Source organism: Terrapene carolina, unplaced genomic scaffold (assembly GCF_002925995.2).
Source record: "Terrapene carolina triunguis isolate 2854851 unplaced genomic scaffold, T_m_triunguis-2.0 Scaffold69, whole genome shotgun sequence".
Lineage (NCBI taxonomy): Eukaryota > Metazoa > Chordata > Testudines > Emydidae > Terrapene > Terrapene triunguis.
The window spans coordinates 47351436-47364379 of NW_020664420.1; the positions used below are offsets into that span (position 1 = coordinate 47351436).

Here is a 12944-nt window from a genome sequence, read left to right on the forward strand (position 1 = left end):
TGCACCAGAGGGCCTGGCCTCCAGAACTGTGTGTTTGCCCAGCCCCCTGCACTAGAGGGCCTGGGCTGCTGCACCGCTTGTGGACTACTCAGCCCCTGCACCGAAGGGACTGAGAGCCGAGTTAATAGACTGTTTATTTCGTGGACAGGGAGTCGGTGTGGCTCCCCTCCTGCCCTGGAGGGTCGAGCCCCGGCCGGAACCTTTTACATACCCCAACACATCCTAATACAAGAAAGCTGTAGAAGTAAACTCTGTTTGGATTCCAGGATCCTGTTATATCTGGTTAAGGTTTGGCCGCCCAGTTTTACATGGTGCATCTGCAGCTTTTTTTAGTTCACTAGACTAATCCGGATCCCAGTATGCTGGTGCAACAGTGCTGCAAAAGCACACATCTGGCAAGTGAATCTAACAAGATCCAAGCCCTAGCACTGTTTTTAGAGGTGCTGTTGCACTGGAGTGCATCAGAGCCGCACTGGTGAGATTCATGGCTCCATATGTTCTTTATTTAAGCAGTAGAACTTGGTGGTCTGGAAGCAAAACGGTCAGGATGTGTCGGGTGCAGTAGACTCGGCTAGGTTTGTCCTCTCCTTTGACGTTGTAATAGGGTGACCAGATAGCAAGTGTGAAAAATCGGGACGGGGTGGGGGGGGGGTAATAAGAGCCTATATAGGAAAAAGCCCCAAATATCGGGACTGTCCTTATAAAATCGGGACATCTGGTCAAGCTACGTTGTAACCCGGGGGCCCAAAATCATCATGCTCCAGGTAGCTCCAGCTCTTTCTTTTTCCCCATGCGCGGTCCCTGCAAGGCTCCAGGTGAATCCAGATTTTACCTTGCTCCGTGACTCAGAGCCGGCAGGAACCACAGGAGCGCAGCAGCGCGCCCCTCGCGCACGCGCTCAGCCAGCCCCTCGCGGGCGGCCCTGGCGCGCATGCGCAATGGGAAGGGAGCCGCTCGCCAGTCTCCCTGCCTTTCCCCCCCACCCCGCCCAGCCTGGCCCGTACCCGTTCCGAAGCTGCGCTCGCTGCGGGCGAGCGGGCGGGGTGAGTCTCCGCGGGAGCCGCTCCCGTCCCGGCCGCAGGGGGATGCGGCAGCCGCGCCGTGGCTCTGCCGCGCTGCCCTGAATCCAGCCCCCCGCCCAGCCGGGTATTGTTCGCAGCCGCCGCCGCCGCCGGGGAAGTTCGCTCGTCCCAGTCCCGGCTCCGCTCCCCGCTGGGGCGGGGCGGGAGGTCTCGGCCCCTCGGTCGCCTCCTCCCCGGCGTGCGGAGGGGGCGAGGCTCACCATGATGGCGGCCGAGGCTCCAGGCGAGGAGGGCGGCTCGGCGAGCGCCGCCGGGGAGCCGGGGCACTGCCCTGCCCTGTGCCGGGGCAAGGGGCCGCAGGGCTCCGGCGCGGGTAGCCCGGGCGCCGGCCCCCCTTTGTGCCCGGCGCTGGGACTCCTGGCCCGGGGCTCGGGGCCTGCCCCTCCGGCGGCGGCAGGCGGCGCGGTGGCCGCCGGGCTGGAGCAGGAGATGCCCAGGGGGGCGCTTGCCCCGCAGGAACCCGGCCCAGCAGGAGGTCCGGCCCCTGGGGGCTTCCCGCCGCTGCCGCCCCCGCCGCTGCCGCTGGTAGGGGGGCTGGGCACCGTGGATGAAGGAGACTCGCTGGACGGGCCGGAGTACGAAGAGGAGGAGGTGGCCATCCCGCTCACCGCGCCCCCGACTAACCAGTGAGTAGCTGCCCCCTCCGTTCCTGGCCGCCCCGCTTGCTGCCCCTCCGAGGGAGACGGGAGCCGGCTCTGCGGCGACTCTCGCTCCCTCCCCCTCGCTCTTTCCCAGTGGAAAGTGTGTGTCAAACTCCGGCCAGGCCCTGAAAGTTTTGCACTCGCCCCCGGGATCCCTTTTAAATAGACCCAGTCAGTTGCTTGTATGGAAAGTGCTGAAGTATTGGCGCTGAGGGCTGCTGGAATCTGTGTTTTCATCGGGGGTGGATCCTCAGCCTGGACAGCGGCTGACTTGCATGGACTAAAGCACATAAGAACGGCCATACTGGGTCAGACCAATGGTCAGTCTAGCCCAGTGTCCGCTCCTGTCTTCTGACAGTAGCCAATACCAGGTGGTTCAGAGGGAATGATCGGAACAGGGCACTTGTGGTGATCCATCCCCTGTCGTCCAGTCCCAGCATCTGACAGTCTAAGGCTTAGAGACACCCAGAGCATTGGAAAGTCTGAAACGTTCCTGTGCTCCCCAAGTAGAGTTGGATGTTTTTAGAGTCTCATGTTTAAAATGAACAAAGAAATTCTCCAGGGAGCTAGAAAAAACAGTGTGGCAAACACTCAGCTACATATTTGATTTAGTCTTCTGGGTTTTCAGTACTAATTGCAGTACTGTGAATCTTCACAAATGATAAATAGTACCACAAAAGGAATGGGAAGCTCAGATGATTATTAAACTAGACCTTAGGAAGCTTTGTCAATTTTTTGGGAGCGTGTTATCCATTTTTAGACTCTTCCAAAATATAGTAGTAAATAGTCATTGTGAGACTATAGATATACCATAAGAAAACCTTTCATATGCATGCTGTGTAGAACTACACACAGAAAATTTTATAGATTGTACCTTTTTAAAGTTGATGTAATTAAATGTCTTTGCATTTTAAAGTACTGGTATTTATTTTTCATAAGCAATGAATTTAATAGCATGGTGTTCAGCTGACTTTAAAGGTGTTTGTGTTTAATTGGATTGTTTGAAAAGTATTGGGAATTGAGTAACAGCAATACTAGGTGTTTTACAGTAAGATTTCACTGTGCTTGTCCTTCCATTAGCTCAATAAGGATTCCTGTAGTGTTGATAAAATATTAAGGGAAATCTTACCTGTTATCCAGGACAACAGTTGTGTTTTATATATATTCTGTTATCTGATACTTGCACACACATCATTAGTGTGCAGCATTTGTGTGTACAATTAGTGATAACTCTAAATGGAAGAAATCAGGAGGTACTAATAACCCACTTGTAAGGTGTCTAAAGGTTTACATAAAGCAATTTCAAGGTTTATATTAGGACAGACAATTACACTGAAGTGTGTCTGTTTATTGTCCCAGAAACAAAATTGTTTGATGTTTTTTAAGTTGGTATTTAGGAATCAAGCATTAACTAAGTTAAGGTGAATGTTTATATTTTGGATAAATTAGAGCTAAAAAGGCATAAAAGGTATATTTTACAATGGAAAATAACATTCAGATTGGTGCTGGTAATGTTTATCCAAGAATGTGCTAATGTAGTCTTGACAGTTTGTCAGATGAAAGTGTTGTGTTCATTTGCACTTTCTACAATATTTATCATTCTTGTGTTTAACTTTAAATTCTTCTTGCCTTGTTCTGTGCATGTGAATTTAGGGCTTTCAGAAGCTTCCTCTATTTCCTACTCCCCCTCTCCTCCACAATCATTTACCCATTTCATGCTGAAAAGATGCAAAAGCTGCCTCTTGTTTTGTGTGTATAAAGATAAAATGAAATTTGCATAGCTATAAAATATACCTTATCCTAGCCTTCTGTACTTCTGCCTGACAGGAACTGAATGAGTTTTTTAAATAAAGTAAATAAAATAGACTAGCATATATTTCTGTGGAGGCTCTTGTTTAGTACCAATACAGGAGGAAAAAATCTTTTGCATCCTGTAATAGCTCAGATATCAGAGACAGTTAAAGATCCACATGAATTCTAGTCTTTTTCCAGGGTTCAGGATGATAATGGCATAAGTATACAAGGCGTAGCCATTGTACAAGAATGAGGGCATAGTGTTTAATATAAAACATGTTTTTTAACCTTATCAGTCTTTCCAATGATTGATTGATTGTAACAGTTCCTGAAGATCAGGGCCTCATTATTTTAAGAACTGTAAAAACACATAGTAAGAGACGGTCCTGGCCTCAAAGAGATTTAAAAAAAAAAAAAAATCTAAATTGAACAAAGGATGAGAAGGGAAATGAAGGCACAGAGACGTGAAGTGACTTGTCCAAGGTCACACAGTAAGTCACTGGTAGAAGGAGAACCTAGACTTCTGACTCCCAGTTCATTGCCTTGTCTGCTAGACAATACTGCCTCTCTTCGGCTGTAAACATATTTCTCAAATGGCAGTATAGGCAGATACCTTGAAAGTGCCTATTGTTTTTGGAATTATTGTGTTAGGGGATTGGGTGGCTATTTAGAGCTATGAATAATCATTAATCTAAAATAAATTTCATTGTGACTGCCAACACTTTATTAAATGTAACCAATTTCTACAATTCTGTTGCAGAACAGGATAAATTTGTGGGCATGACAGCAATGTACTAATTCTGACATGTTCTCTAATTTGCTGCAAAGCAGTAACTTTATAGATGTATCCTTTTCAAAGACTAAGAAGGCGCCAATCTTGCAAACACCTAAGTACATATTGAACTTTACTTGCATTAGTAAGTGGGACTATTCACATGATTAAAGTTAAGCACATGAATAAGTCTATGCTGGATCAAGGCTCGATTGTGTAGCTGGGTGTTTTCCTTCTAATGTCTAGAAATTCTTTAATGTTCTCTTCAAATATTGCATAATCTCATTTTTATATTCCTTATAAGCATGAAATTAGATCACTAGTTGGAAATTTAGTTAATTTCAGAAGGAGAAGTTGTTTCAGGGAACTACACCTGCCTCTACTCGTTTTTTGTTACTTTAGAATCCCTTTGCTGTATTTTAATTTTTTTCTCCTGTTCATGTGAAAGACCCAAACAAATGGGAAATCACATGATTGTACAGGAAAAAACAGTGACACTGAATTTACACAAAGTAAACAGACTAAGGAAAACTTACCCATTTCCAATCTTTGTTATAGTAATTTTAGGTGTCGCTGAAGTTGACAGTACCTTGTATCCTTCCCAGCACCATCACCACCCTTTTTTGTAGAGTGCAAACAAAAGTGCCTTTTATTGCTGATAATCAATAAATTATGACTTGACCACTTATGAGACTAGGATTTAATATGTGCTCCTAAGGGTTGTTTCTTCTTTAGCAGTATATTGTAAGGCTCTGAGTAAATAATGTCTTTAATATTAGTTGATCTCTTAAAGTGTAACTTATAAGAAACAAAATAAGGATCAATATTCTACATCAATTTATAACAATAAAGCAGGTCTAAATTACAGGTTTAATTACTGTTCCTTTAGAGCTCAATTAAACGTTAACCTCTTAAAACATGATCACAATTTAAATTTTGAAAGCAAAGTTATTCTAATATTCCACTAGTTTAAAGACAACTGCAACTGCAAACTCCACCCTTTCCCACTAGCTAATTCATCCCTTTTATAGGGGGAGTGTATTGTGGTTTGCTCATGTTCAGTAAATGTAACCTTTTCATTCTTTTAATAAAATATTTTACATATGTATCAAAGGTTGGGGGTGCTTCTTGTTACTACTGGTGATGGTCTTTGTGATGGTTACTCTTGGGTCTGGAGTAGGAGGCAGTATATTTTATGTAACAGTAGCCACTAGTAGTGGTTTCCTTCTGCAAGCATCCTGGTTGAGGGCTAAATTAAACTGGTGGAGTTAGCAACCTGGTATCCAAGCATTACTGGAAAAGATGCTACAGACCTTGTTTGGGGAACTGCTGATATACAACCTTCTTTGCTAGCCTTGAGGGTTATTGAACCTTACAGTGAGATTCTACTTTGAAAAATGTCTTTCTATGCAGAACACTGTTTGGCTTCATATATTTATATTTTTTTCTCATGTTACCAGTATAAAGATGCATTTTCCAACTTCTAGTCAGGAAAACTAAACCTGGAATCTAAAAGTAAAATCTATTCTTCCTCATTTGTATATTATCACCAGTAATAAAGCTGGTGCAGACCAAACACTCTGCATAGTTACATCTATGTGTATGTCTATACTGCATTTAGGAGCAAGCCATCCAGCACAGGTAGACAGACTCATGCTAGCAAAGCTGGAGTTAGAGCACTAAAAATTGCAGTGTGAACATTGCAGCTCTGGTGGAGACTCAGGCTCTCCACCCAAGCTCAGTCCAAGGGGGTCAGGTGGGCTTGAAATCCTGAGCTGCCACCCCAGCTGCAACATCCACATTGCTATTTTTAGCATGCTAGCTTGAGCTTGGTTGGAAAAGTCTGTCTTCCTGTGCTCAGAGGCTTGCTCCCAGCAGCAATGTAGACATACTTTGAGGTCTTTATAAGTGTACTAGTTACATGGAAACTAATGCAAAGGAAGACGGGTAGGGAAGTGAAGCGTGAACGAGCGCTGCACTTCTTACTAGGATGCCTTAAATGTACTCTTCTGAGAGAAGGTGTGTTGCTCTTGTTTAGCTTGGAGCTTCCTTTACCCCATACCAGCTATTAGGAGAAAGGGGGAAAGTTTCTCTTTCGTACCTCTACTTTCCTGGATGTTGGAAAAGGAGGGAGGGGAAGAGAAGGATTTTTCTGTTTATTTTTACCCCCAAATTCTCTTGCTCCAAAAAGCTGAGACCTTGTCTATGCTACAGGTTACTTTAACAACAAGGAGTCTGGTGGCACCTTAAAGACTAACAGATTTATTTGGGCATGAGCTTTCGTGAGTAAAAACCTCACTTCTTCGGATGCGTAGAGTGAAAGCTCATGCCCAAATAAATCTGTTAGTCTTTAAGGTGCCACCAGACTCCTTGTTGTTTTTGTAGATATAGACTAACACGGCTACCCCCTGATACTTGAGAGGTTACTTTGATATAACTTACACTGCTTGGGGTGTGAGTAATCCACAACCCTGAGTGACATAAATTATATCAACCTAAGCGCCGGTGTAGACAGTGCTATGTCAGGAAAGCTTCTCCCGCCATGCTACTGCCTCTCATGCATCTCCACCACAAGTGCTAAAGTGGCACAGCGAAATCAGTGCTGCTGTAAGTGCTGTAGTGTAGATGTACTGTAACCTGAGTGAAATTACTAAGAATTGGATCAATTTCATGTCTTCATAAACCAGGGGTTCTGGGGGTCACGAGGTTATTACATGGGGGGTCGCGAGCTGTCAACCTCCACCCCAAACCCTGCTTTGCCTCCAGCATTTATAATGGTGTTAAATTAAAAACCACTTTTTATATATTTATAAGGGGGGGTCTCACTCAGAGGCTTGCTATGAGAAAGGGGTCACCAGTAAAAAAAAGTTTGAGAGCCACTGTCATAAACTCTTTGAACAGCAAGTGTGAAACTGATCTGAGTGTTCTATCTTCCCTTGTTCTGCTGCAGAACTGACAATAGCAAATACATACTCTCTTCTTTATTGCTGGGTAATGGGGATGAGGTATTTGAAAAAAGGAGAATGCTTTCCTCACTTCCCTGGCCCTGTTGAAGCTGCTTCTGTAGCTGCTGCCTCCACCTCCTCCTGTCCCCCATCTCCCTTGAAAAGAAGTGTTTCCAATAGTTTTGGAGGATGCTGTCTAGTCTGTTGCTTTCTGTAGCAGTACTATTGAATTTACAAGAATTTGGTCAGTTTTACACTGGCATAGCAGTAGTAAAGCTGACAAGGTTCTTCTGCTACTGACACCTTTAAATCAACACTGTAAAACTTAGAAGTTCCAGTATTTGCAAAGAAATTTTCACTTTTATATGGTACATTTTTTGAATAGTGATTATCACAAGATGCTTGTGTTGAATTTGAACAGAGCACACTAGCTTTATAGAATAAAATTGCTTGTCATAAAATTGTGTTCAAAATGTATCCCAAACTGATATCTTTACTGACTTTTTTTTGTTACCTGTTGAGACAAAATATTAAATAATAAAAGATGGTGAAGAAAACAGCTAAAATATGAGACTAGTGTGTGGGAGAATGTTAAACAAATAAAGTGGAAGTGGAAGTGAAACATTATTATATCTGATTTTAGTGTGAAGTGTAGGTTTCATCAAATGAGTGTAATAAGTAACAGTTACAAAATTCTATAGCACTTCCGTCTGTTTCAGCAGCACGGGTAAGAGAATGTGTGCGCAGTTCTACAGTAGAAGAATTGCTGGTGTCCGTACATTTAAAAATTCTAGAGCATAAAATCACCTTTTTAGTAATTACATTTATGTATGCTGGAGAATTCAATGCAAGTCCCAGGAAATAGTCTTAATGTTATACATTGGTTTTTCTGTAGAGAAACAATAAATGATATAATTTTGTCTCTTTTTAGTGTGTGTGAAGTTTATTTTCCCTCTCTTTAGCAAATTGATGTGGTAAACAGATAAAAATATCTACAAATGAAGTTTTTCATTGTACCTTTCTGTTCTTCTTAAGTAATGTATTTTGTCTTATCAAAACCTGATCCTGGGGTATAATGGAAAGAGAAGAAAACTTTGTTCATTTTTGTAAAATTGTACATCTGTGTGCTCAAGTTTAAGATTACATGTGTGTGAAGAACATGCTTTTGTATAGTAACTTATTGTCAATCTGGATGGTTTTTTGGCCAGATGAACTGGGGCAGCATGAATACGACCAGGTTTCATGATTTATAACTAATTACAAAGTAGAATGTTTGTTTGTGAAGATGTTCTTTAGAATCATAGAAGATTAGGGTGTCAAGCTAGGCCTTAAAAACTTCTAAGGATGGAGATTCTACCACCTCCCTAGGTAACCCATTCCAGTGCTTCAGCACCCTCCTAGTGAAATAGTGTTTCCTAATATCCAACCTAGACCTCCCCCACTGCAACTTGAGACCATTGCTCCTTGTTCTGACATCTGCTACCACTGAGAACAGCCTAGCTCCATCCTCTTTGGAACCCCCCTTCAGGTAGTTGAAGGCTGCTATCAAATCTCCCATCACTCTTCTCTTCTGCAGACTAAACAAGCCCAGTTCCCTCAGCTTCTCCTACTAAGTCATGTGCCCCAGCCCCCGATCATTTTCGTTGCCCTCTGCTGAACTCTCCAATTTGTCCACTTCCTTTCCCTAGTGAGGGGCCCAAAACTGGATGCAATACTCCAGATGTGGCCTCACCAGTGCCAAAGAGAGGGGAATAATCACTTCCCTTGATCTGCTCGCAATGTTCCTACTAATACAGCCCAATATACCGTTAGCCTTCTTGGCAACAAGGGCACACTGCTGACTCATATCCAGTTTCTCATCCACTGTAATCTCCAGGTCCTTTTCTGCAGAACTGCTGCTTAGCCAGTCTGTCCCCAGCCTGTAGCGGTGCCTGGGATTCTTCCGTCCTAAGTGCAGGACTCTGCACTTGTCCTTGTTGAACCTCATCAGATTTCTTTTGGCCCAATCCTCCAATTTGTCTAGGTCACTCTGGACCCTATCCCTACCCTCCAGCGTATCTACCTCTTCCCCTAGCTTAGTGTCATCTGTGAACTTGCTGAGGGTGCAATCCAACCCATCATCCAGATCATTAATAAAGATGTTGAACAAAACCGGCCCCAAGACTGACCCCTAGGGTACTCAGCTTGATACCAGCTGCCAACTAGACATCGAGCCGTTGATCACTACCCCTGTTAATCTAGCCAGCTTTCTATCCACCTTATAGTCCATTCATCCAATCCATACTTTTTTAACTTGCTGGCAGGAATAGTGTGGGAGACCCTATCAAAAGCTTTGCTAAAGTCAAGCTATATCATGTCCACTGCTTTCCCTATATCCACAGAGCCATTTAGTCCTCATTTGCTTTACTACAACAGAAATATGATATTAATATATTCTTCATGTTCAAGACTATCTTGTCTTGCTGTTTTAAAAAAAAAAGTGAAAGCAAGATAGGAAGTTAAATAATATGTAAAACTACAATTTTTTTAAAGGATGAGGTACAAAATGTAAAAATGGAAGCTTCAAATCTAAAAACAAAAATAGAGTGGCATTTGAGGATGGGAAAAGTTCAAAGAACGATGTGCAGGTTTTTGGTGAAAGAACAAACATTTACTTAATCAAATTCTCTATTTACTATTTAGATCATGTGCTCTGTAGTTTTTTTTTTAAATACATATTTGTGAAGATAATTCATATATAATGCATAAGCCACAGCTGAATAAATTTGCCAGAGAATGGGCTTCTCACCTATATAGCCAACAGATTCCAGTGTATCATGCCTTTTCTCTTTCCCTCACCTCTTCCCAGCCTCTGGGGGGGACAAGGATACCCATTTTTCCACCAGGTACTCTTTCTTGGACCTGTAAGTTAGTAATTGGCTTGATGCTCCAAAGCGTGAGCATTTCTCTCTATTTTTATACAAGCTCATGTTTTCTATATACATTTTTAATTCCTTCCATTGTAGGATATTTAGGAAAACTGCTCTACAGAAAGATACATTCCTAAAGGATAACTTCAATTGCTGCTTCCAATTTAGGAAGTTTCTTAAACTCTTGTAGTGTAGTTTCCCACTTAGGCTATGGTTATACTTCCTGTAGAAAATGCATCCAGCCACAGGTCCATCAATGGTTAAGAAATCAAATTCCTTTCATCAGATCCCAAAGAGGGGCTTAGAGTTGTAACTCTTATCTTACCTTTTGCTCCTGGGTAGTTTCAGCAGCTTTGGAGACCTGGTCTACAGACAGTTAGGGATACGTGTGGGTTTGGTTTTGTTTGTTTGCTTTGGTTTTGTAATCTACAATAGAACCTCAGAGTTTCAAACACCAGAGTTATTACCTGACCGGTCAACCACACACCTCATTTGGAACTGGAAATATGCAATCAGGCAGCAGCAGAGACCCTTCCCCCACCCTCCCCAAAAAAGCACAAATGCAGTTCAGTACTATGTTAAAAGTAAACTACTAAACAAATAAAGGGTACGTTTAAAAACATTTTTTTTGACAAGGTAAGGAAACTTTGTGCTTGTTCCATTTAAATTAAGATGGTTAAAAGCACCATTTTTCTTCTGCATAGTAAAATTTCAGTGCTGTATTAAGTCAAAATTCAGTTGTAAACTTTTGAAAGAACCATAATGTTTTGTTCAGAATTATGAACATTTCAGAATTATGAACAACCTCCATTCCTGAGGTGTTTGTAAATCTGAAGTTCTACTGTAAAAAATTCTACTGTGTAAAAAAACAAAACAAAACAAAAAAATATATAGTGGTACAACCCCCTAGTGTGGATGCAGTTTTATATCTATATAAAGGTGACTTAGAGCTTGTTTACACTACAGCTGATGTCATTCAGGGGGGTGAATAAGGCCTTGGCTACACTTGCAGATGTACAGCGCTGTGAGTTAAACCTGACTTCGTGCAGCTGAGTAGGGAAAGCGCTGCAGTCTGTCCACACTGACAGCTGCCCAGCGCACTGTCGTGGCCACATTTGCGGCAATTGCAGCGCTATTGGGAGCGGTGCATTATGGGCAGCTATCCCACAGAGCACCTTTTCCCATTCTGGCGCCGTGGGTTGTGGGAAGGGGGCGTGGGTGCGGGGCATTCTGGGTCCTGTCCCAACGCCCCGTGATGCATTGCTTCGCATCCCAGAAATCCCTTTGTTTCCGTTCACCTTTGGCGCCATCTTTCAACGGTTTCTGTGCAGCACGATCTGTCTGCGGGAAATGGAGCCCAAACTGCTGAGGCATATGCTGACTTATCTTGCCAGCATGTCTCATTTGGTTGTCGAACTATTCCTTAAGATCCAAAGTGACAGTGAGAGTGAGGAGTCCGACGATGCTATCGAGCCGCGTACGACACGAAATTGCTTGTGGCATTCACGGACATGCTCAGCACCGTGGAACGCCGCTTTTGGGCTCGGGAAACAAGCACCGAGTGGTGGGATCACATCGTCATGGAAGTCTGGGATGACGAGCAATGGCTGCAGAACTTTCGGATGAGAAAAGCCACTTTCATGGGACTTTGTGAGGAGCTTGCCCCCACCCTGTGGCACAAGGACACGAGATTGAGAGCTGCCCTGCCAGTGGAGAAGCGGGTGGCTATTGCAATCTGGAAGCTGGTAACTTCAGACAGCTACCGGTCGGTCGCAAATCAGTTTGGAGTGGGAAAGTCGACCATTGGAATCGTGTTGATGCAAGTTTGCAAGGCCATTAATCGCATCCTACTCAGAAGAACCGTGACTCTGGGTAACATGCAGGAAATAGTGGATGGCTTTGCACAAATGGGGTTCCCTAACTGTGGAGGGGTAATAGATGGGACGCACATTCCTATTCTGGCACCACCCCACCTAGGATCCGAGTACGTTAATCGGAAGGGGTATTTCTCTATGGTTCTCCAGGTGTTTGTGGATCACCATGGGCGTTTCATTGACATTAACGCAGGCTGGCCTGGAAAGGTGCATGACGCACGCATCTCTCCTCTCGAGGTCCCTTCCAGTCCTAGAATCCTAGAATCTATGAATCTTTCGGAACACTTGGCTGTTCAGGAAGATGCAGGCCGGGACTTTTTTCCCAGAGTGGAAGATCACGGTAGGGGAAGTTGAAATGCCCATTGTGATCCTTGGAGATCCCGCTTACCCGTTAATGCCGTGGCTCATGAAACCCTACACAGGGAGCCTTGACAGCAGCAAGGAATGGTTCAACTACAGGCAGAGCCGGTGCCGAATGACTGTGGAGTGTGCCTTTGGCCGTTTAAAGGGCCGCTGGCGATCTCTGTATGGGAAGCTGAATTTGGCTGAAAACAGCATCCCCGCGGTTATATCTGTGTGCTGTGCCCTCCATAATATTTGTGAAGGGAAGGGTGAAAGCTTCACTCAGGCATGGACCTCTGAGGTTCAACACCTGGAGGCTGAATTTGCACAGCCAGAGAGCAGGGCTATTACAGGGGCCCAGCGCGGGGCTGCAAGGATTATGGATGCCTTGAGGGAGCAATTTGAGGCTGAAAACCAGCAGTGATATCTGGTGCCCTGCACGGGAGTGAAGTGCAGTAGTTCCAATCTTTCGGAATCAGTGTCTGCTAAGCAGACTTGCAGTGCCTGTTTATTTCCTGGGCTAAGGAGTCTTTTACTTTATGCAATAATAAAGAATGTTTTCAAAGCCAAAGAATCCATTTACTG

General features: G+C 44.0%; 1 protein-coding gene across 1 annotated transcript in view; it reads left to right on the plus strand.

Annotated features, from left to right (window-relative positions):
* Nucleotides 1–988: 988 nt before the first annotated feature.
* Nucleotides 989–12944, plus strand: part of RASA1 (RAS p21 protein activator 1) — a 120157-nt gene continuing 108201 nt past the window's right edge. The window contains exon 1 of the mRNA XM_024199622.3: nt 989–1708. Within this exon, the coding sequence (XP_024055390.1) occupies nt 1284–1708 (425 nt within the window). The 5' untranslated portion in view covers nt 989–1283. The remainder of the gene's footprint in view (nt 1709–12944) is intronic.